Here is a 25,976-nt window from a genome sequence, read left to right as displayed (position 1 = left end):
AGTCCCCCGCAAAACTTCCCCGAAGAAGAAGTTCACCAAAAAATGGCAGCGCTGCAACAACCCGGTGGACCGATTCCCCAAATTGGAATGCAGCAAGCTGCTACACTTCAACAACAGCAGTTGAGTCAACAGCAAGATTTCGACCCTGTTCATCGATTCAAAATGCTTATTCCACAATTAAAAGAGAGCCTCCAGGTACTCCACGTTTTGTTTACATGAGCTCGTAACAATGGCTGGTCAGTCTGGTCTCTTCACTGCCACACAGAGGGGGAAAGGCGAATTATCGACCAACCTTTACTTGGCGATCCTTCCAGTAATCCAACAATGTGTACGCTGCCATCTGTCTATTTCAAATATTACCATTGATTGAGACGGGTGAGTGCCATTCAACCAGTAGTTAAATTGGGAGGTGAGGTGGGGGGCGTCTTTAGTTCGGGGGCACTCAGCCAAGGTTGTAGCCAGCTGACTAGCTCTAGAACTCAAGCCTTACCCAGCGTTAGAGTTCTCAATCAATCCGGCATATAACAACAGCTGGATCAATGAACTACAATACTGACGCTCTGTTGGAACGTTACTAATCCTGCTTGTGATACGGGTTTGGAAACCTTTGGAACTTTAACATTCACATCAGTGAGAAAAAAACTATTGTAAATACATAAGGCAAACATACTGTAAGCAGTTTAGCAAAATTGCGTCCTGGTTGCTCCCGGCAGAATGTAACAACACTGGGCAAACCAAGGTAAGAAACTTCCTCCCCAGTTAAGCTCAAGAGGAGGAAGTGTAATCTCTGTTAGTCGGTGTTGAAAATAAAATTGCTGGGTGTAAACAGAAAGCAACTTTTCTAAACAACATACAGTAAATATATTTGGTATTTTTACAATTATTTCTTGCTTATATGAAAGTTAAATTCAAAATATTTCCAATCCTCTATCGCATGTGAGGTGTAGGCCAGGCCCTATTGGCCTATGTGAGTTTAGAGAGTTTCGGCGCTCCGTCAGCGGTCGTTGCATTGCCCCTTAACTAATCATAACGAAAATTGGTGTCATGAGAAGGGCTAGTAGCTCACCTGTGTAATGACCGGGCGTGCATGTTTTTCCCCCTGTGCCACTCGCAATTTGAAAGCACCCAGAAGAGTATTATTTTCTCCCATAGAATGTGACAAGCTTGAATAGGTAATCTATTCTACTATGGGGTTGACTGAGGAAATATTAAATGTGGACAATTTTCCATTATATAATTCAAAATTAGCATTACCAAAGGTACAGGTGCCCCACCTGGCTCTAATTTGGATCATAGGTGCAGGGTTTGGGACCCAGCCCAATTCAACCCATTCAAGATTTCTGAGTCGTACTCATGACATGCATAACACCCACCTGTCTCAAGAAGATTTGAAATAGACAAGATGGCAGCGTACACGTTGTTGATTACCTAATGGAGCAAAAAAAAAGGATTTAATTTAATAACGGAGCATCTTCTAAGTTCAAATGAACCATCTGCAACTAGCAATGCGTTGTCTTCCATGTTGGGAATTGAGGAAGTATAGACAAGTTGGTTGAAAATTCTCTGTGCTACGCTTTACACTAATAATAATAATAACACCCATCAGCCAGCTGGAACAGTAGTAATGGTCTGACTAGGCAATATTTTTAATGCTTACCTTTTTTAGTTTAACTGCAAATAGTGGTGAGATACAGTGAATATGGTGATAATGCTTTTTAATGCAATATAATATGTATGCATAGTAACAAAATATTGTATATAGCTATATACATGGTTGCAAAATGTAGCTACACCAAATATAGGATAACTAAGCATTATTTTCTGTCTAGAATGTCATGAAGATTGCCTCTTTAAATTTGGGACATAATACATCAATTGACAATGGCATGTAAGTACCCTTTTTCCCCTAACTCTCAATGGTACATACGCAGCCAATAAGCGTGTATTTTCTGGAACTGAAGATGCACAACTTTCCTTTGTGTTTCAGAAAGAGCAGCGATGCCAGTGTACAGCGGTTTGACAAGAGTCTGGAAGAGTTTTATGCCCTGTGTGATCAGCTGGAACTCTGCTTAGTGAGGCACACACACAACCTACTTGTATTTCCATGCTCCAGTGAAATTGTTCACCACCTCTTTTCTTCTTTTTGAATGTTACCCCCTTTTTCTCCCCAATTTCGTGGTATCCAACTGTTAGTAGTTACTATCTTGTCTCATCGCTACAACTCCCGTACGGGCTCGGGAGAGACGAAGGTTGAAAGCCATGCGTCCTCCGATACACAACCCAACCAAGCCGCACTGCTTCTTAACATAGCGCGCATCCAACCCGGAAGCCAGCCGCACCAATGTGTCGGAGGAAACACCATGCACCTGGCGACCTGGTCAGTGTGCACTGCGCCCGGCCCGCCACAGGATTCGCTAGTGCGCAATGAGACAAGGATATCCCTACCGGCCAAACCCTCCCTAACCCGGACAACGCTGGGCCAAATGTGCATCGCCCCATGGACCTCCCGGTCGCGGCCGGCTGCAACAGAGCCTGGGCAAAGAACCCAGAGTCTCCGGTGGCACAGCTAGCACTGCGATGCAGTGCCTTAGACCACTGCGCCACCAGTTCTCCACCTCTTGTTACTACACAAATGTCTTATTTCTATTTGGCTTTTAGACTTCTAAGCATCATTCACCATAACATACAGTATAGTTTATACATTGATAAAGCTGGCAGCCTGGTCACCCGCTCACTTTTACTCCTCTTTTGTTTCCCCCATAGCGGCTTGCCTACGAGTGCTTATCCCAGAGCATTGACAGTGCCAAGCACTCTCCTAACCTGGTCCCAACAGCCACCAAGCCTGACACCGTGCAGACAGAGTCCCTGTCCTACTCACAGTACCTCAGCATGATCAAGTCGCAGATCTCCTGCGCCAAAGACATTCATAACGCTCTATTGGAGTGCTCCAAGAAAATCGCAGGAAAGGGCCAGCCACCAGGAATCCTGTAGAAATGGGCATTTCATTATATTATTATTTTTCTAAAGTGATTTGTATTTTTTGTTGTTGTAATGATTGATAAAGACATACAAAGTTGATTTAACTGTTTAATGGATGCCCCTCTTCACTTTTCTTCCCCCCAAAAATCAGAAAAGTAGCAAAAATAATGTCCTCGAGCATCAAGTAATGAGATTCACAGCTTCCTCAGATTATGGAAAACCAACTGTGCCTCAGATCCAGCCAGTCATAATTTCAACAACGCTATCCCACTTTTGACACCAATGGGGTCTTGACGAGGTCACTAGGTGTTGAACTAAAGGTTGCTATAGTATTTTTACAAGCCAATGCCCTTTTTTATTTTGTTCACTCGCTTCACAAAAATAAAATACTGAAACCTGTTAAACACTTAAAGCTGCAATGCCCAGTGGTGAAACAGCGATGTTCGTTTGCGATATTACGACAACGAAGTTACTGACAGACGTTTTCTTCCCCTCGTCATCATTGCATGCGTGACAGAAAAGCACAAAATGAATACAGCCATTTTTTAAAACCATGCTGCTCCACGCTCCTGAGCTCGGCCAGAAAATTAAATAACAGAGGTGGGACATCTGTGGCGCCGTTTCCCGCTACTGTAACCAAAACGTTCATTTCTCTGTCTTGATTCAGAATGGTGCTTTGCCAGAATGTGGACCGTTTGTCAGCATGCTAAGCTAGCCAATGCTATAGCAGCCTATTGGATTCCATGAAAAAACAACTGTTAGCGTTGGGGGGAATTCAACAACACAACAAAAGTGTTGCTATATCATTAGCTAACCTAGCATGCTGACAAAGGGCTGTTTAATTAAAAACTCATTATTTCAATCTTCTCGATTCATAATTTCGGGATGATTAGGAGTACAGCGAAATATTCCATCTCTGGATTGAAGTACGTTTTCCATTTTTTTTTTGTCACATTCACATGGTTAGCAGATGTTAATGCGAGTGTAGCGAAATGCTTGCGCTTCTAGTTCCGACAGTGCAGTAATATCTAACAATTTGCCAACAACTACCTAATACACACAAATGTCAAGGGGGGAATGAGAATATTGACATGGAAGCATATGGATGAGCGGCATAGGCAAGGTGCAATAGTTTAAAATACAGTAAAGTGGCATTTAGAGTACATTGTATAAGTGACCCATTTATTAAAGTGGCCAGTGATTGGGTCTCAATGTAGGCAGCAGCCTCTGAGTTAGTGATTGCTGTTTAGCAGTCTGATGGCCTTGAGATAGAAGCTGTTTTTCAGTCTCCCGGCTCCAGCTTTGACGTACCTGTATTGACCTCGCCTTCTGGATGGTAGCGGTGTGAACAGGCAGTGGCTCAGGTGGTCGATGTCCTTGATGATCTTTTTGGTCCATATACCGCGCCGGGCTCTGGTGGTCCACATTCTGGCATAGCACCGTTCCGAATTCAAGAGGGAATGAACAAGTCTGATCATTTTGACTACCGCTACTGCGGAGTTCAGTTTTAATCAAGTTTGTATGCCCTAAGGTGGAAGTATTATTTTGTTTTGTCACAAGTAGTCACATTGCCTAATATGACCACCAGAGAAGTAACTGAGTCATGTGTTGGGAATTCTGTACCAAGACCAGCTACTATTCAACCAAACTGCAAAACCTTTGTGTGGCCAGGTAGCTTTGTCTTAATTATAATAAACCTTTTTTACTCACTTTAATTTATTTTCTTTTACATACATTTTCTATATATACACAAACACAGTGCATTTGGAAAGTATTCAGACCCATTCACTTTTTCCACATTTTGTTACATTACAGCCTTTTTGATTCGTTTTTTGTTGTTGTCAATCTACACAGAATATCCAGGTTTACACATTTTTGCAAATGTAATAAAAATGTTTTAAAAAAACAAGTATTGAGATCCTTGAAGCATATTTGGCAGTGATTATAGCCTAGAGTTTTCTTGGGTATGACGCAACAAGCTTGGCACCCCAGTATTTGGAGAGTTTTCCCCATTCTTCTCTGCAAATCCTATCAAGCTTTGTCAGGTTGGATGGGAGCGTCGTCGCTGCATAGCTATTTTCAGGTCTGTCGAGGGGTGTTCTATTGGATTCAAGTCCGGGCTCTGGGCCACTCAAGGACATTCAGAGACTGTCCCAAAACAACTCCTACTTTGTCTTGGCTGTGTGCTTAGGGTCGTTGTCCTGTTAGTAGGTGAACCTTTCCCCCCGTCTGAGGTCCTGAGTGCTCTGGAGCAGGTTTTCATCTCTACTTTGCTCTGTTCATCTTTCCCTTGATCCTGACTAGTATCCCAGTCCCGGCCGCTGAAAAATATTTCCCCCAGCATGATGCTGCCACCACCATGTTTCACTGTAGGGATGGTGCCAGGTGTCCTCCAGACAAGACACTTGGCATTCATGCCAAAGAGTTCAATCTTGGTTTCATCAGACCAGAGAGTCTTGTTTCTCATGTTCTGAGAGTCCTTTAGTTGCCTTTTGGCAAGCTAAAAGCGGGCTGTCATGTGCCTTTTTACTGAGGAGTGGCTTCCGTCTGGCAACTCAAACATAAAGGCCTGATTGGTGGAGTGCTGCAGAGAAGGTTGTCCTTCTGGAAGGTTCTCCCATCTCCAGAAAGGAACTCTGGAGCTCTGTCAGAGTGACCATCGGGTTCTTGGTCACCACCCTGACCAAGGCCCTTCTTCCCTGAATGCTCAGTTTGGCTGGGCGGCCAGCTCTAGGAAGAGTCTTGGTGGTCCCAAACTTCTTCCATTTAAGAATGATTGGAGGCCACTGTGTTCTTGGGTACATTCAATTCTGCAGCTATTTTTTGGTGCCCTTCCCCAGATCTGTGCCTCGACACAATCCTGTCTCAGTGCTCAACGGACAATTCCCTCGACGTCATGGCGTGTGTTTTTTTCTCTGACATGCACTGTCAACTGTGGTACCTTTTTTATATTGACAGGTGTTTACCTTTACAAATCATGTCCAATCAATTTAATTTAACACAGGTGGACTCCAATCTAGTTGTAGAAACATCTCAAGGATGATCGATGGAAACAGGATGCAGCGGAGTTCAACTTCGAGTCTCATAGCAAAGGGTCTGAATACTTATGTAAAGGTATTTCTGTCTTTTTAATACATTTTCAAAATGTCTTAACCTGTTTTTTCTTTGGGTATGGTTTGTGGATTTGAGAGGGAAAAAGTATTTAATCAATTTTAGAATAAGACTAACGAAACAAAATGTGGAAATTGTGAAAGGGTTTGAATACTTTGAGTGCACGGTATGTATGTGTATATTTCGGTTTTTATTTTTACTATTCTCTACATTGTAGAATAATAGTGAAGACATCAAAACTATGAAATAACACACATGGAATCATGTAGTACTCAAAAAAAGTATTAAACAAATCAAAACATATTTGAGATTCTTCAAAGTAGCCACCCTTTGCCTTGACGACAGCTTTGCACACTCTTGGCATTTTCTCAACCAGCTTCATCTGGAATGCTTTTCCAACTATCTTGAAGGAGTTCCCACATATGCTGAGCACACGTTGGCTGCTTATCCTTCACTCTGCGATCCAACTCATCCCAAACCATCTCAGTTGAGTTGAGGTCGGGTGATTGTGGAGGCTAGGTCATCTGTTGCAGCACTCCATCGCTCTCCTTCTTGGTCAAATAGCCCTTACACAGCCTGGAGGTGTGTTGGGTCATTGTCCTGTTGAAAAACAAATGATAGTCCCACTAAGCGCAAACCAGATGGGATGGTGTGTCGCTGCAGAATGCTGTGGTAGCCATGCTGGGTAAGTGTTCCTTGAATTCTAAATAAATCACAGACAGTGTCACCAACAAAACACCTTCTCCGTGCTTCACGGAACCAGACATGCAGAGGTCATCATCCGTTCACGTACTCTGCGTCTCACAAAGACAGCGGTTGGAACCAAAAAATCTCAAATTTGGACTCATCAGACCAAAGGACAGATTTCAGCCACTGATGTCCATTGCTCCTGATTCTTGGCCCAAACAGGTCTCTTCTTATTGGTGTCCTTTAGTACTGATTTCTTTGCAGCAATTCGACCATGAAGGCCTGATTCACGCAGTCTCCTCTGAACAGTTGATGTTGAGATGTGTCGGTTACTTGAACTCTGTGAAGCATTTATTTCGGCTGCAATCTGAGGTGCTGTTAACTAATGAATTTATCCTCTGCAGCAGAGGTAACTCTGGGCCTTCCTTTCCTGTGGCGGTCCTCATGAGAGCCAGTTTCATCATAGCGCATAGATGGTTTTGCGACTGCGCTTGAAGAAACTTTCAAAGTTATTGAAATTCTCCGGATTAACTGACCTTCATGACGTAAAGTAATGATGGACTGTCATTTCTCTTTGCTTATTTGAGCTGTTCTTGCCATAATATAGACTTGGTCTTGTTATGAAAATTCTTACAGAGGGACACCTAAAGTCAATCGTAAATGAATCATTGTTCATTGTCAGCGCGCTGGGGAGGTTCCAACAAACTTAATGCACCATAGGGAACGTCTGTCAGAAGCTCTAATGGGACAGTCCCGTTTGTTCTCCTATATACTGCAGAGAAGTCATATTTGCATGTTTTTTCTTATTCATCATTAACGTTTGCTTCATTCATGTGACTAACCAGTACTGGGTCATGCATGTGACAGACCAATACCTCATGAGGCTTCTTCTCTAAGCTGAGACCTTGAAACGGATATATTAAAACAGGGGTCTGGGCGTACTGCTAAATTGCAGATACTGATAGGGAGGGTTCGTTCAGTCACTTACTTGCATGAACACAGAAAAGGGTTATTATAAAAACATAAAACACAAATGTATTAAATAGAAAAGTATCAACCATATTTTCCATCCTCTTATAACTTCTGATAATAATCATTACATTTTATTGATACAGGTTTTTCTCATTGAGATCTGGTCAAATAGCAGCAGTGGGAACAAAGTTTGCAACATAACAACTTGTGTACATTAACACAACATTAAACAAAGCTATATACACACATACAGTACAACAATTACATATTACGTTAAAAAAACACGAATATCTTAACAGCTGGCCTAAAGACAATTACACTCTTCTATGATATTGACATCAAACAAGTGTTTAAACTCAACCAACGAGACTAGATCTTTACATTTTAAAATATTCAGGAGAGAATTCCAGGACCACTGGGGCTGCATGATATACTGAATCAAGTGCTCTCAGGGTAGTGGTTGAGACTGGCATATACAGCTCTGGAAGAAATTAAGAGACAACTGCAAAATGATCAGTTTCTCTGGTTTGACTATTTATAGGTATGTGTTTGGGTAAAATGACAACATTTCTCCCAAATACCAAGTAAAAATATTGTCATTTAGAGCATTTATTTGCAGAAAATGACAACTGGTCAAAATAACAAAAAATATGCAGTGTTGTCAGACCTCGAATAATGCAAAGAAAATAAATTAATTGTAATTTTAAACAACACAATACTGTTTTAACTTAGAAAGAGTTGATAAATCAATCACAGCTTTAATGTGTCTTGGCATGCTTTCCACCAGTCTTTCACATTGATGTTGGGTGACTAAAATCTAAAACCGCCAGTAATGTACATCATACAAGCTCCTTCCTGGCCTCCAGAGAAAATAAGCCTTATGCTGGTAATAAAAACCTATTCTCATCTTGAGCTTTCTTATCAAGTTCTCCATATGCACAGTGAAGCTCAGCTTGTCATCAACCCACACACCAAAATATTTGTACACTTTGACTTGCTCTATAGTATGTCCAGCCAATGTAGCAATGACTTGATTTAGTAACATGCCTGGCATTTGAAAATACCATGCATTTTGTTTTACCCAAATTCAGAACAAGCTTTAAATCATACAGATTCTGTTGTATGATGTTAAATGCTCTTTGGGCATTTTCAAAAGCTAAAGATAAACTACTACCACTTGAAAAAATAACAGTATCATCTGCATAAAAATGAAAATCCACTGTTTTAATATGATCCCCAATGTTGTTATACAAAATGAACAACAGTGGGCCCAAAATAGAACCTTGCGGAACACCCGAGCACAACTTTTGGATTCAGATTTACAACCATCCGCCATTACACATTGCGTACAATTTGATAGGTAATCAAGAGCATGACCAGTAATTCCACAACATTTTAACCGTTGCACTAACACAACATGGCCCGCAGTGTCAAATGCCTTCAACAAATCAATAAAGACAGACACACAATGTACCTTATGTCAAGAGCACAGTGGATGTCATTTAAAACCTTCAATGTTTTTGAAACAGTGCTGTGGCCAGATCTAAAACCTGACTGCATTCCATTTAAGGAGTTTTCTTGGAGGTAGTCCTTCAGCTGCCTAATAATTAAGGACTCCAGTACCATAGACAGTACAGACAATTTTGATATTGGGCCATAGTTGTCAAGTAGCGAAGGATCTACACCTTTCTGGAGAGGCAGTACAACAGCAGATTTCCATAACTTGTGGATTTCCTTAACATCAAGTTTGAGGTTAAAAATACATGTTAAGGGGGAGCAATGATGTCTGCAGCTAGGTGTAGGAGGCGGGGGTCTAGATCATCAGGGCCAGGTGATTTTTTTTCTATCAATTTCTTTCAGGGTTTTACGCACTTCTGAAACAGAGAAGGATGAAAAGGAGTGCACAGCTGTGTCAGGTAAATTCATAGGGGGCTCAATTATACCTTTAACCTTTTCAAATAAACTGCCTGCATCTAGAAAATGCTGATTTAAGGCTTTCAGAATGGAGGTTCTCTCAGTTACAATCTGTGTGTCTACCAACAATTGTTTGGGAAGCTGTGTATCTTTTTTGCACTCCAAACCTTTCACTACTTGCCAAAATGTGGATGTATTATTTATGTTTCCCGAAGTAGATTTCAGGAGGTGGTCTGCTTTCAATTTACGGATCATAGCCACACCCATATTTCGAAGACGTTTAAAAGCCATCCAATCATCTGCCGAACCAGACCTTCTCGCTTTAGCCCACTTAGCATTTCGTTCCCTTAGGATTTTAGTAAGTTCATCAGTAAGCCAAGGGTTCTCTCTGCCCTTATACCTGCATTTTTTTAAAGAGAGGCATGCTTATTGCATACATCCTGGAATGCATTGTGGAAGTAAGAAAAGGCTAGTTCAACATCAGGGACTAATTCCATTCTATTCCATTCAATGCTAGATACATGTAAAAAAAAAAAAAAAAACTTGGATATCAAAATGTTTCCAGTTTATTTTTGTGATGACACGTGGATATTGCTTAGGAATTTTACCATCTCTCACACAGGCAATGGCACAGTGATCACTTATGTCATTTGGAAAAAATACCAGAAGCATTAAAATGATGAGTATTGGTTAAAAGATCAAATCAATCAAAGAGAATTTCAGAGAATATTTTATATTCAACCTAGTTACACTGTTGCAACCTATAATCTCACTCGGATTGTCAACAGTGTAACTAGGTTGAATATAAAATATTCTCTGAAATCCTCTTTGAGTGAGCCAGCAGTAGCAGATGGAGGTCTAACAACAAGATATAACAATATTTTAAGATGAGCCAAGGTTTAGGTTCAAAGACAGATATTCATATTGCTTAGGTTTAGTAACAGAAGTCAGAACGACCGCTGAGAACTTGTCTTTCACGTATACAGCAACATCACCACCCTTAGATTTACGATCTGTACAAAAAACAATGTAACCGTTTATGCCAATATTTTTGTCTGTAATAGATTTTTTGAGCCAGGTTTCAGAAAGCATAAATACATCATGGTTAGCAGTTTTTATCCATACATTCACAAAATCAAGCTTCGGCAGAAGTCAAATCAAATTACATTTATTTATATAGCCCTTCGTACATCAGCTGATATCTCAAAGTTCTGTACAGAAACCTAGCCTAAAACCCCAAACAGCAAGCAATGCAGGTGTAGAAGCACGGTGGCTAGGAAAAACTCCCTAGAAAGGCCAAAACCTAGGAAGAAACCTAGAGAGGAACCAGGCTATGTGGGGTGGCCAGTCCTCTTCTGGCTGTGCCGGGTGGAGACTATAACAGAACATGGCCAAGATGTTCAAATGTTCATAAATGACCAGCATGGTCCAATAATAATAAGGCAGAACAGTTGAAACTGGAGCAGCAGCACGGTCAGGTGGACTGGGGACAGCAAGGAGTCATGTCAGGTAGTCCTGGGGCATGGTCCTAGGGCTCAGGTCAGTTGAAACTGGAGCAGCAGCACGGCCAGGTGGACTGGGGACAGCAAGGAGTCATCATGTCAGGTAGCCCTGGGGGCATGGTCCTAGGGCTCAGGTCCTCCGAGAGAGAGAAAGAAAGAGAGAAGGAGAGAATTAGAGAACGCACACTTAGATTCACACAGGACACCGAATAGGACAGGAGAAGTACTCCAGATATAACAAACTGACCCTAGCCCCCCCGACACAAACTACTGCAGCATAAATACTGAAGGCTGAGACAAACAACATGGGAGTCTTCTTACATTCATATGCAGAAACTTCAGGCCACTCTGACTACTTAATTCAGCAGGGGTAAGAATGTCAGGACCTGGGTTAGATTGCACATTTCCAGACAGTAGAAGCAGCAAGATAATGGCAAGTCTAGATCGGGGGTTACAACATTTGGATTTACAGACAGCACTTGAACGACAATCCATAGTCACCAGAGTCTTTAATGCCACATATTTGAGGAAATGTGTCAAGTCCAGAGAGACAGTCCTGACATGTAAGTGCAAGGGTCCGATTTCTCCCATGTTGTTTGGGAGAAATGTGCATAGTTCTCACATGTATTTACAAAGCAAGCGTGTGGTTTGACACAAAACTTGAGGGAGAAACAGTCATATTTCCTCCAGCAACGGGCTCTAAAAGTGTCGCCAACATTGTCGAAGCCAAGGGGAGACAACAGCAAAATGAACAACAGCAACATGTTTGTTTATTGCCCTGAAAATTACTATTCAAATAGTCCAACAGCAGATCAATAAAAAGTCAGCGATGTAGGCAAGCAAAGCTGCGGGGGGAGAGAGAGTGGCGAGGGCACCTGTACCAGACTGGGAGAGACAGATCCAGGCAGCCGGGGACCAGTGCAGCAGGTGAAGAAAGCACTAGATTTGAGCTTCTATCAAAAGGAGGTTCTATCAAATTACATCATTATAATAAAACATAAAAGGTTACACTTCTAGTAACTACATCATTATAATGAATCCGAATAAAGCTAAAATCTACAATCAAAAGGTTACAATCAGCGGGAGTGAGTATCAAAAATACACACGCATAAGGGATCTGTAGATTCAGAGGTGAATACATTTCTCAATGTTAACCATTGTTTCCATATCTCTTACCACAATAGGGTTGTATTGACCTATGGTTTTCACTAAGTGGGACATCAACTTCGTCAAAATCAAAAACCTTGTCGTTTAACAATTCTGCTAAGAACTTCAAAAAGTTGGTGCTGGCTCTTTAGCTCAGTGTTCCACATAATGGAAACAGGTTAAGGGTTTAGGTTACCTTACCCTCAACCTGTTCAACGAAAACCACCTTCAATCATTACTCATCGTCCGTAATCTACAGGGAGAAATGGGAGCTCATCCAGAGTTGGCAGCTCATTTTAGTTTCTTCATTGTCTGGAGGAGCAGAAAACATGATAGCTGCTGAAATCTTACCAGCCATGGAGGCACAGATTGCCTGACAGCATGTTAATTACACAATTAAGCAAACTAAACAAAAAAACACATGCTGCTGCCCATTGGGCAATTTGGGATCTCTAACTTCCAAACAAGGATTCCAACCAAGTTGCAAGCGCCCACTCTGTTTTTTGGGGAATGACTCTTAGCAACAGGGGCGGCATGTAGCCTAGTGGTTAGAGCGTTGGGTCAGTAACCAAAAGGTGTAGCGAATCCCCAAGCTGACTAGGTAAAAATCTGTTGTTCTGCCCCTGAACAAGGCAGTTAACCCACTATTCCTAGACCGTCATTGTAAATAAGAATTTGTTCTTAACTGACTTGCCTAGTTAAATAAAAAAGTTTTAAAAAAAAATGGTTGCAATGTGATCTGGGACAAAAGTACAACATGCATCGCCAACGATTGCACAAGTGCCCCCTTGACTTGCAGAGCCAATTTACGCAATTATTTTTAGCATTTCCTATTTTCTCTACGTCTCTAGAGATCTCTTAAATTTGGTCTAGGGCACATGCATATTGACTTTCACAAGGAAGAGAGAGAACACATATTATAACAATTTGACACCAACCTTGATTGGTGCAAGGTTAGACCAATTTACAATCTAGTGGCTCTGCTCAAAATGTAGGTGCATAGCTCTGTTTCTAGAAGCCTTGCTTTGACAAATCATAATTATAACTGTTGATAAATTATCCAACCCAAATGTGGAATGATAGTCTTTAGTGCTTCATATTGGTTCTATATCTTAAATTTAAGACCCCCAACTTAGCACACACCATTTATTATCAGAATGTACATTTCCATTGACATACAATACATTCATCTTATATTTCTAGCGTTAACTATTCTCTTGGTAATGACCGATTGGTATCTCAAAGCATTCTTAGTCTAAATGACCTATACATTTCGCAGTGTGCAGACCTCCACAATCAACTTGATACTCCAAATAAACAATTTAGGATAAGCCTAAATCAATTATGGGCATGGTTGACCAACCCCCTCCCTTATGGCACTCATCCTTCTGGCGTTTCTTCATGTTCTTCTTCATATAGTGTTTCAGTTCTCAGGTCTCATGGTAGAAGTGGTGAAGGACCATACTGAATGACATTTTAGCCATTGCTTCAGCCAGTTAGGGGTGTTGAGGTTCACACTGTTCTTGGTCAAATTATCTCTTCCATGCATCTAGACACATCTGTGGTCACCTTCGCCATAACCTCGAGAGAGGACTGATCAGAACAACAGTTTAGTTTAGGGCATTACTGATTCACAAATGATTACTACTACCAATATTCTTAATACAGATTTCTAAAACAAATATCAAAGAGAATAACAACACATAGTTGAAACCATATTTCTTTCCCAAAGTGTCTTATACTCCCCTTTCACCTTGGCGATCTCACTGCAGAGTTACAGTTCAGTGGTTATATATTTATCCCAAGGCACTTGCCTTAAGAAGCCTTTCAAAGGGAGAGATACAGAATCATTGATAAACATTCAAAACAACTTGGTAGCAGACATTCCATCAGTTGTATATGAATTATACTTCAGACACATTGAATAGGCACCTTCTAAAGTAAACAATCCCAGAGCCCCTCTCTTGTAATCATTGTCATTTTGATCTGTTGCATTGACATACAATTCTGTACAAACTTTACCTAAATACCCCACTGTCTCTCTTACAGCCTGTTTGAGTTCAGTGTTTACCAGCGGTAAACTGAACAAGAAGGTTATCTCCAACCCAAACAACAGATGACTTTAAACATGAGAGCAGTGGACCAGGCCTGTAGGAGTGAGTTGTCTCTAATTTAATCAGTCCCAAAGCTCAATCTTCTTCAAATCACTCAAATATTGCATTATTAGAATACTACCCGAAAGCCAATTACTATTCACTTTGTTACTTTCACTAGTCTCCATATCAATTTCCTTCAACTAAGGACTGCCTTCTTCCCAATAGGTAAACCTTCTCAATCTACTACTACTAATACACACGGATCACTCTCAAACAACATTCTGCTTTTCCCCCTATTAAAACAAAACAAACATTCTCCATATTGGAAGGCCTTGTTTTCATTTTAGTTTACCCTAACAATGTTACTCTTAATATTTATTTCAAATTTCTGTTGAATTATTCACTTTCTGCTTCACACTAATTAAATGTACAGTGCCTTGCAAAAGTATTCGGCCCCCTTGAACTTTGCGACCTTTTGCACATTTCAGGCTTCAAACATAAAGATATAAAACTGTATTTTTTTGTGAAGAATCAACAACAAGTGGGACACAATCATGAAGTGGAACGACATTTATTGGATATTTCAAACTTTTTTAACAAATCAAAAACTGAAAAATTTGGCGTGCAAAATTATTCAGCCCCCTTAAGTTAATACTTTGTAGTGCCACCTTTCGCTGCGATTACAGCTGTAAGTCGCTTGGGGTATGTCTCTATCAGTTTTGCACATCGAGAGACATTCCTCCTTGCAAAACAGCTCGAGCTCAGTGAGGTTGGATGGAGAGCATTTGTGAACAGCAGTTTTCAGTTCTTTCCACAGATTCTTGATTGGATTCAGGTCTGGACTTTGACTTGGCCATTCTAACACCTGGATATGTTTATTTTTGAACCATTCCATTGTAGATTTTGCTTTATGTTTTGGATCATTGTCTTGTTGGAAGACAAATCTCCGTCCCAGTCTCAGGTCTTTTGCAGACTCCATCAGGTTTTCTTCCAGAATGGTCCTGTATTTGGCTCCATCCATCTTCCCATCAATTTTAACCATCTTCCCTGTCCCTGCTGAAGAAAAGCAGGCCCAAACCATGATGCTGCCACCACCATGTTTGACAGTGGGGATGGTGTGTTCAGCTGTGTTGCTTTTACGCCAAACATAACGTTTTGCATTGTTGCCAAAAAGTTCAATTTTGGTTTCATCTGACCAGAGCACCTTCTTCCACATGTTTGGTGTGTCTCCCAGGTGGCTTGTGGCAAACTTTAAACGACACTTTTTATGGATATCTTTAAGAAATGGCTTTCTTCTTGCCACTCTTCCATAAAGGCCAGATTTGTGCAATATACGACTGATTGTTGTCCTATGGACAGAGTCTCCCTCCTCAGCTGTAGATCTCTGCAGTTCATCCAGAGTGATCATGGGCCTCTTGGCTGCATCTCTGATCAGTCTTCTCCTTGTATGAGCTGAAAGTTTAGAGGGACGGCCAGGTCTTGGTAGATTTGCAGTGGTCTGATACTCCTTCCATTTCAATATTATCGCTTGCACAGTGCTCCTTGGGATGTTTAAAGCTTGGGAAATCTTTTTGTATCCAAATCCGGCTTTAAACTTCTTCACAACAGTATCTCGGACCTGCCTGGTGTGTTCCTTGTTCTTCATGATGCTCTCTGCGCTTTTAACGGACCTCTGAGACTATCACAGTGCAGGTGCATTTATACGGAGACTTGATTACACACAGGTGGATTGTATTTATCATCATTAGTCATTTAGGTCAACATTGGATCATTCAGAGATCCTCACTGAACTTCTGGAGAGAGTTTGCTGCACTGAAAGTAAAGGGGCTGAATAATTTTGCACGCCCAATTTTTCAGTTTTTGATTTGATTTGACAAGTTTGAAATATCCAATAAATGTCGTTCCACTTCATGATTGTGTCCCACTTGTTGTTGATTCTTCACAAAAAAATACAGTTTTATATCTTTATGTTTGAAGCCTGAAATGTGGCAAAAGGTCGCAAAGTTCAAGGGGGCCGAATACTTTCGCAAGGCACTGTATATTATTTTAAGATTCATATGTAATGTGCCGAAGGGGAGAGATAAACAGTTATTATAACTGGGCTAGCCCGGCCTATCAGTCCACTGTCATTGGAATGTTCTATCCATAAGGTTTCTGGCACCTGAGACAAAATAGACTAGGAGGCAGTGTCAGACCCCCACTCCTCCTGTGGGAGTGGTTCAATTTGCCTGCTACCTCATTGGTTTAATATCTCATTGTTTGGGATGTCAATGAAAACTCCATTGGGAGTGCAATAAATTGTAGCCTTTAAGTTTAGTTAACAGAAAATCATGTTCAACGTTCATTGGTTCTATTAATCGTTTTATTATTATTCTACCTTTATTTCAACAAGGAACACAGACTGCGACCAAGGTCTCTTTTACGTTTACACATACAGTTTAGGTACAATGATTAAGAAACTAAACAAGACAAACAAAACGATCACAGATAACGCAAAAAAATACAGCAGCAGATTACATTTACACGCAGGTTATTCCCCTAACAGCATTACCGGAAACAGTTACAAGCAATACAAAAATAAAAATCCTATTGGTTAGGGGAAAGTCAAGTCCCGTACAATGTTTTAACCTTATCATACCTCACATTATCCACAAAGGGACCACTCTGAACATTTCTCAGAATACTATTTACACCACTTACGTACGTCTACGTGTGCAAGTTATGTAGTATTATAATTTTTTATATTGTTACTTCATCAGATCTCCAGTAACCCATTATCTTCAATATTATGTTACTTTATCTCTAGTAATCAATTATACACTTGTGTAACATCACAAATTCCTCCTCAACCCCAGTGTTCTATTCGTACATGGATTTGAATATTCACTCTAGTGTTCTGTTTAACAATATATTCGGGTATCTTTCTCCTTTCATATCTCCACTTACATAATAACGTTATACCATTAAACTCCACTGATGAGTCACATTATCCTCAGAGACATGTTATCCTCGTTACTAATGAGACATGTTATCATGTTGTCCTCGTCACTAAAAAGACATGTTATCCTCTGAGACATGTTACGTAGGAGATTTCTGAGACATACTTTACCTCTAGATCCAATGGCGGCGGTGGACAGAACACTAGATAATGTTACAGATTTAAAAACTCAGCCCACAGAACTGGTTAGCATTGATTCACCTCTTTCACAGGTGTGCTAGTCGCAAGACAGCTCTCATTCACTCAGTAATTTATAGCTGAATTTCAAATCAGCAATCACACGTGAGCTAGTCTCCTGACAGCTCTCATTCACCCAATCATTTATAGGTACATTTGAATCTCAATCTTGTTATCCAAATTTCAATCAGCTTAATATCCAAAATTCAATCTGATTATCCAAATTCCAATCTTAATAGTAATAATTTCAATCCATTTATTATCCACATTTCAATCATCCACATTTCAATCAGCTTAATATGTCATTTCTCACATCCACATTCACTCAGTACTATTCCCAAACACACTTCCTCATTGCCCCATGTGCATCTTCAACAATCCTCTTGTTGTTTCTTGCTATGCACCATATGTATCTTCAACGGTTCTCTTGCCGCTACTTGCTATACATAAATGCCTTGTGTTATTTTATAGTGGCTGCAGACCACGTAGAAGTTTCTTGTAAATGCCTACAGACAGCTGTCAGCGGGGCTTTCCATTGTACCGTTACGTCTTCTCATAAAACTAGTGAAACTAAAAATATGGGTACCTTTTTTATCAGTGCTTAAGTAAAAATACTTTAAAGTACTACTTAAGTAGTTTTTAGTAGTCTCCGGACTCGGGAGAGGTCGAGAGCCATGCATCCTCCGAAACACAACCAAGCCGCACTGCTTGTTAACACAGCACACATCCAACCTGGAAGCCAGCCACACCATTGTGTCAGAGGAAACACTGTACACCTAGCGACCTGGTCAGCATGCACTGCACCCAGCCCGCCACAGGAGTCGCTAGTGCGCGGACGACGCTAGGCCAATTGTGCATCTCCCCATGGACCTCCCGGTTGCAGCCGGCTGCGATAGAGCCTGGGCTCGAACCCAGAGTCTCGAACCCAGTGCCTTAGACCACTGCGCCACCCGGGAGGCCACTGTACTTTACTATTTTTGACAGCTTTTACTTCACCACATTCCAAAAGAAAATTGACTTTTTACTCCATAAATTTGTATTGACACCCCAAATTAGTTGTTAGATTTTGAATGCTTAGCAGGACAGAAAATGGTCCAATTCGCACACTTAACAAGAGTACATCCCTGGTCATCCCTACTGCCTCTGATCTGGCGGACTCACTAAACACAAATGCTTTGTTTTTAAATGATGTCTGAGTGTTGGAGTGTGACCCTGGCTATCTGTAAATAAATAAAAAAGAAAATTGTGCCATCTGTTTTGCTAAATATAAGGATGTAATGATAATTAATAACTAATATAATGATTCCTACTTTAACTTTTGATAGTTAAGTATATTTAAGCAACTATATTTACTTTTGATACTTAACTATATTTTAAACCAAATACTTTTTTACTCAAGTAGTATTTTACTGGGTGACTTTCACTTTTGAGTCATTTTCTAGTAAGGAATCTTTACTTCTACTCAAGTATGAGAATTGAGTACTTTTTCCACCTCTGCTTTTTATGCGTTACTCGCCTTGATTCGATTTTTTATCAATATCAATATATATTTCTTTATGCAGATTCATTTAAATTGACTTACTGAAATCAGTTGACGTCCCTCAATTGTTTCCAAATTACAGTATGTATTTCCTCCTGAGCAGCTCACAGTAAGGGTCTGGTCTGGGCGGGTCTTCGTTGTCTTTTGGTCAGACAGGAATTTCCCTCACGCTTCATAAAATGCGCCACCGGTTTTCCTCGCAGACTCCACTGGAAAGCTCCGCAGGCAGAATCAATCATCCTGTTCGTTGATGCCAAATTGTTGTGGAAATTCTTACACAGGGACACTCAAAGTCAATCTTAAATGAATCATTGTTTATTTTCAGCAAGCTGGAGAGGTTCCAACAAACTTAATGCACCATAGTGAACATCTGTCAGAAGCTCTAACGGGGCAGTCTTCTTAGTTCTCTTATATACTGCAGACAAGTAATATTTGCATGTTTTAGCTTATAATTAATTCATCATTAAAGTTTGCTTCATTAATGTGACTGACCAATACTAGGTCATGATTGTGACAGACCATACCTCACAACATTTCTTCTCTAAGCTGAGACCTTGAAACTGATATCAAAACAAGGGTCTGGGTGAACTGCAAATACTGACAGTGAGGGTTCGTTCAATCAGTCACTTGCATGAACACAGAAAACAGTTATTAGAAAAGCACAAACATAAAACACAGATATGTATAAAATAGAAAAGCACCAGTATAACATTTTCCATCACAGTGTATTAACAAATAGGGCTATCTTCTGTATACCACCCCTACCTTGTCACAACACAACTGATTGGCTCAAACATGTTAAGGAAAGAAATTTCACAAATGAACTTTTAACAAGGCACACCTGTTCATTGAAATGCATTCCAGGTGACTTCCCCATGAAGCTGGTTGAGAGAATGCCAAGCGTGTGCAAAGTTGTCATCAAGGCAAAGGGTGGCTACTTTGAAGAATCTCAAATATAAAATATATTTTGATTTGTTTAACACTTTTTTGGTTAGTGCATGATTCCATATGTGTTATTCAACTATGACAGACAAAATGATAAATCCAGGAAATCACATTGTAGGAATTTTAATGAATTTATTTGCAAATTATGGTGGAAAATAAGTATTTGGTCACCTACAAACAAGCAAGATTTCTGGCTCTCACAGACCTGTAACTTCTTCTTTAAAAGGCTCCTCTGTCCGCCACTCGTTACCTGTATTAATGGCACCGGTTTGAACTTGTTATCAGTATAAAAGACACCTGTCCACAACCTCAAACAGTCACACTCCAAACTCCACTATGGCCAAGACCAAAGGGCTGTCAAAGGACACCAGAAACAAAATTGAAGAGCTGCACCAGGCTGAGAAGACTGAATCTGTATTAGGTAAGCAGCTTGGTTTGAAGAAATCAACTGTGGGAGCAATTATTAGGAAATGGAAGACATACAAGACCACTGATAATCTCCCTCGATCTGGGGCTCCACGCAAGATCTCACCCCGTGGGGTCAAAATGATCACAAGAACGGTGAGCAAAAATCCCAGAACCACACGGGGGGACCTAGTGAATGACCTGCAGAGAGCTGGGACCAAAGTAACAAAGCCTATCATCAGCAAGGGCATTGAAGATGAAACGTGGCTGGGTCTTTCAGCATGACAATGATCCCAAACACACCGCCTGGGCAACGAAGGAGTGGCTTCGTAAGAAGCATTTCAAGGTCCTGGAGTGGCCTAGCCAGTCTCCAGATCTCAACCCCATAGAAAAACTTTGGAGGGAGTTGAAAGTCTGTTGCCCAGCAACAGCCCCAAAACGTCACTACTCTAGAGGAGATCTGCATGGAGGAATGGGCCAAAATACCAGCAACAGTGTGTGAAAACCTTGTGAAGACTTACAGAAAACGTTTGACCTCTGTCATTGCCAACAAAGGGTATATAACAAAGTATTGAGAAACTTTTGTTATTGACCAAATACTTATTTCCCACCATAATTTGCAAATAAATTCATTAAAAATCCTACAATGTGATCTTCTGGATTTTTTTTTCTCATTTTGTCTGTCATAGTTGAAGTGTACGTATGATGAAAATTGCAGGCATCATCTTTTTAAGTGGGAGAACTTGCACAATTGGTGGCTGACTAAATACTTTTTTGCCCCACTGTATGAGCATTTGTTGATTTAACATTATAGGTGATTCCTTAATACAGTTGAAGTCGGAAGTTAACATACACTTAGGTTGGAGTCATTAAAAATGTGTTTTTCAACCACTGCACAAATTTATTGTTGACAAAACTATAGCTTTGGCAAGTTGGTTAGGACATCTACTTTGTGCATGACACAAGTCATTTTTCCAACAATTGTTTACAGACAGATTATTTCACTTATAAATCACTGTATCACAATTCCAGTGGGCCATAAGTTTACATATGCTAAGTTGACTGTGCCTTTAAACAGCTTGGAAAATTCCAGAAAATCATGTAATGTCTTTAGAAGCTTCTGATAGGCTAATTGACATCAGTTGAGTCAATTGGAGGTGTAACTGTGGATGTATTTCAAGGCCTACCTTCAAACCAAGTGCCTCTTTGCTTAACATCATCAGAAAATCAAAAGAAATCAGCCAAGACCTAAGAAAATAAATTGTAGATCTCCACAAGTCTGGTTCATCCTTGGGAGCAATTTCCAAATGCCTTATAAAGCAAGGAAGAAGCCACTGCTCCAAAACCGCCATAAAAAATCCAGACTACGGTTGGCAACTGCACATGGGGACAAAGATTGTACTTTTTGGAGAAATGTCCTCTGGTCTGATGAAACAAAAATATAACTGTTTGGCCATAATGACCATCGTTATGTTTGGAGGAAAAATGCTTGCAAAGTCGTAGAACACTGTCCCAGCCGTGAAGCACAAGGGTGGCAGCATCATGTTGTGGGGTGTGCTTTGCTGCAGGAGGGACTGGTGCACTTCACAAAATAGATGGTATCATGAGGAAGGAAAATTATGTGGATATATTGAAGCAACATCTCAAGACATCAGTCAGGAAGTTAAAGCTTGGTTGCAATTGGGTCTTCCAAATGGACAATGACACCAAGCATTCTTCCAAAGTTGTGTCAAAATGGATTAAGGACAACAAAGGTAAGGTATTGGAGTGGCCATCACAAAGCTCTGACCTCAATCCCATAGACAATTTGTGGGCAGAACTGAAAAAGCATGTGCGAGCAAGGAGGCCAACAAACCTGACTCAGTTACACCAACTCTGTCAGAAGGAATGAGCCAAAATTCACCCAACTTATGGAAGGCTACCCAAAACATTTGACCCAAGTAAAACAATTTAACCTCACTTGGGTAGGGGGCAGTATTTTCACATCCGGATAAAAAGCATGCCCAAAGTAAACTGCCTGTTACTCAGGCCCAGAAGCTAGGATATGCATATAATTGGTAGATTTGGATAGGAAACACTAAAGTTTCTAAAACTGTTAAAATAAGGTTTATGAGTATAACAGAACCAAAACCCCAAGGACAAACCATCCCCCCAATTTTTTTGGGGGGGCCTACCACTATTTTCAATGGCTGTCACTTTTATTATAAAGCAAAGTCCTCCCAGATTGCAGTTCCTAGGGCTTCCACTAGATGTCAACAGTCTTTAGAAAGAGTTTCAGGGTGTTTTTTTTGAAAAATGAGGCAGAAATGGTAGTTTTTCTAGGTGGCTCCCATTTTGGCTGTAGTGTTTCCAGCGTGTCTTTTGGTATTTTTCTCCGGTAATGATAATAACGATTCTCAGTCTTAAATTTTATCGTTAATTTACGTAATAGGGTACCTAAGGTTTGAATATAAACGTTGTTTGACTTGTTTGGAAAAGTTTACTAGTAACGTTTCGGATTCATTTTGTATGCATTTTGATGGAGGGAAACTGGGTGGATTATTGACTGAAACATGCCAGATAAACTGAGTTTTTATGGATATAAAGAAGGATATTATCAAACAAAAATGACCATTTATGATGTAACTGAGACCTTTTGGAGTGCCAACAGAAGAAGATCATCAAAGGTAGGGCATTTATTATATCGCTATTTCTGACTTTCGTGTAGCACCTGCCTGGTTGAAATATGTTTTTAATGGTTTTGTATGCTTGTGATTTTATGAAAGTTTAATATTTATAATTCTGCAGTTTGAATAGTAGTCTGCAATTTCACCGGATGTTGGCCAGGTGGGACGCTACCATCTCACCTGCCCATAAGAAGCTAAAGGCAATGCTACCAAATACTAATTGAGTGAATGTAAACTTCTTACCCACTGGGAATGTGATGAAAGAAATAAAAGCTGAAATAAATCACTCTCTACTATTATTCTGACATTTCACATTCTAAAAATAAAGTGGTGATCCTAACTGACCTAATACAGGGAATTTTTACTAGGATTAAATGTCAGGAGTTGTGAAAAACTGAGTTTAAATCTATTTGACTAAGGTGTATGCAAACTTCCTACTTCAACTGTATATTTTGACACTTGATATAAATGCGACGAGACATAAATAAATACAAGTTCAACTAAATCTGGAGCACATGGGGCACGTGACACGAGAGAGCGCTGTTTTCATAACAGCTGTGTGCGACCGCTCAGACATCTCTGAGTCACTGACAGGTCTGTTCCAAAAATACCCTGCTAGATGTAATTGCCACAGGCACAGCCAGTAGCTCTCCCGTACAGTATCAGACACTCTGAACAGTGATTAACACAATGCTTGATGACGAGTAAAATAAATGTTGGTACCTTCAAAAAAATGACATTTTGGAACCTTCAAAATACACACTCAGTTGAAGAATACTCTATGCTACCCATTCACTTTTGATATGAAATATTTATTTTCAAATTGAGGATCTTATGAGGTCAATCGATAAGAATCCCATCATGAGAATATTTCAGAATTAACCGGACACTTTCATCCCAACCGTAAATTCTGTGTTTTATGGGATAAATTAACAGCATGGTGAAAAAAAAGAAACCCACATCAAATAACAATATAAAAATGATATTATAATTTTTACAAAGATTACAGCAGGTGGCCATTACACAAAAAAGTACACCATTTTGACATCTAAGTGCACTTATGGACTTCAAACTGCATAAATATATACGTTTGATTCCTTTTGATGCAATCTATACAATGTGAATATGACATTTCCAAAAGCAGGATAGTATTTCTGAGATGACATTGACATTGATCTGATGCCCAATGATAGACCGATATACTGTATTATCTAATTGTGACCAATTATGTCTGCTCTCATATCATGATTCTGAAATCATATATCACTTGCTAGTAGCTTATGGTGTCCCTGTCTTAATGCTACTTCCACAGGAGTCCTGAGCTTTTTGGAAGAAGCTTGTGTGGATCTACTCTGACAGAATAAGTGCCTGACTTTATTAACAAGTGCTCTTTACTTGGTAGTGTGAAAATTAATGGGTAAAAAGCATATCAACAACTGGGTCATTCTGATTTTCTGTGAGACAAAATACCTGGAAACCAAGCTTGTCTTGGAGAAAGGTAAAAGCATCAAAGATTTGTTGCCTGACATAGCTTTATTCACTAGACATTTCTACTGCTTCGTCATGCCTGAGCCTTTGACGTTGAGATCGTCAATGTGTATTTTCCTTCCTTCAGGTTTTGGGTTTCGTTTGTCCCTGAGGGGGAAAATGACAAAGCAGACATAAATCATTCATCGATCAACCTAAATTAAAATAAACTGTTGATCAACCATAGTATAATACTTGACATTCCAATCATAACCTAAATTCAAAGTGATGTAGAATCCAGAAATGGTTTGTTTGGGCTCACTCCTCGTTGAGGGGAACTGGCATTATATGACCTATGACACATGATGACTGACCTCCGTCCCTGGTCGGGGCCGGTGGCGGCGGTGAGGGCTGCCCGGTACACTGCCCTGGGCTTGGGGGCCTCCAGACGGGACATGGGGACAAATGGTCGGAATTTAGACACTTCTTGCTGCCACTCTTTGTCAAAGGACTGCGCCTCGGCTATGAGGGTAAAGGGCAGAGGTCAGGGATTAGGGGTTAGGAACCGTTTATGTATCACTCTGATGAGCCTGGCGAGGAGCAGTTTCTTGGAATCTGAATACCTTATTTTTTTCTGAGATAGGAACATAACTGTGGTCTATGGAATGTCTCAGACTTCAAACCCCAAACAGAGCTGGGAGAGGAGAGTCCTCTGATATAATTTACTATGTCTTTGTTTATGACTATTCATCGAACACGGATTATAGCCTTACATGCCTTAAAAGAATGATCAAAGCATCAGAAAAAAACACTTAATACATTTTTGGTAACACTTTACTTAAAGACTGCAAGTATAATAATGTGTTATTACTTGATAAGCATTTATGCTCCTTTGTAATGTTTTATTATAATGCTTATAATATGTTATGTCTCTTTATTTTCAACTCAAGTAAGGATCATTATGAGATGATAAGACATAATAACATTCTTACAACATCTTACAATTCATTATAACCACATCATAATGCATATTATCTGCAGGGTTAAAGTAAAGTGTTACCCTTTGTTTTTGTTGGGGGGGATGCTGGCTCCCTTACACTACAACTGACTTACATTCATCCAGATTCTGGAAGTCCTGGTTGAGCTCCCGTTCGCCTGTCTTCTTGTTGTGTTTTTTCTCCAGCACGTGTCCCCGGTCCTGGATATGGTGTCCAATGGACATCTTCTCCAGGCCACTCTCAGAGTCCTTCAGGGACTGCCGAGTCTCCTTAATCTAGACACGGGGACAGCCAATCAGAATGAGTTACCAAAGAGGCAACGGCCAATAAGGACTGAGAAAGCAAGCATCAGAAATTCTTGCTGTGTCAGACA

General features: G+C 40.3%; 2 protein-coding genes across 6 annotated transcripts in view; one reads left to right on the top strand and one right to left on the bottom strand.

Moving 5' to 3' along the window:
• LOC110507359 (mediator of RNA polymerase II transcription subunit 29) lies at positions 1 to 4,689 on the top strand. Its single transcript, XM_021587307.2, has 4 exons — positions 1 to 195; positions 1,830 to 1,888; positions 1,988 to 2,072; positions 2,764 to 4,689. The coding sequence occupies exons 1-4, from the start codon at positions 43 to 45 to the stop codon at positions 2,989 to 2,991; spliced, it is 525 nt and encodes a 174-aa protein (XP_021442982.1). The 5' UTR covers positions 1 to 42; the 3' UTR covers positions 2,992 to 4,689.
• Positions 4,690 to 23,929: 19,240 nt separating this feature from the next.
• The window catches only part of LOC110507358 (myeloid leukemia factor 1), a 148,330-nt gene continuing 146,283 nt past the window's right edge, over positions 23,930 to 25,976 (bottom strand). For all 5 annotated transcript variants that reach the window (XM_036964664.1, XM_036964665.1, XM_021587304.2 and 2 more), the window contains 3 exons: positions 25,719 to 25,878; positions 24,980 to 25,127; positions 23,930 to 24,773 (listed from right to left, as the gene is read on the bottom strand). In XM_036964664.1, the coding sequence (XP_036820559.1) occupies positions 24,689 to 24,773; positions 24,980 to 25,127; positions 25,719 to 25,878 (393 nt within the window). In that variant the 3' untranslated portion in view covers positions 23,930 to 24,688. The remainder of the gene's footprint in view (positions 24,774 to 24,979; positions 25,128 to 25,718; positions 25,879 to 25,976) is intronic.

This window comes from Oncorhynchus mykiss, chromosome 27 (genome assembly GCF_013265735.2).
Source record: "Oncorhynchus mykiss isolate Arlee chromosome 27, USDA_OmykA_1.1, whole genome shotgun sequence".
NCBI lineage: Eukaryota > Metazoa > Chordata > Actinopteri > Salmoniformes > Salmonidae > Oncorhynchus > Oncorhynchus mykiss.
Note: the sequence above shows the minus strand (reverse complement) of the source record. Positions and strands in the feature narration are given on the sequence as shown.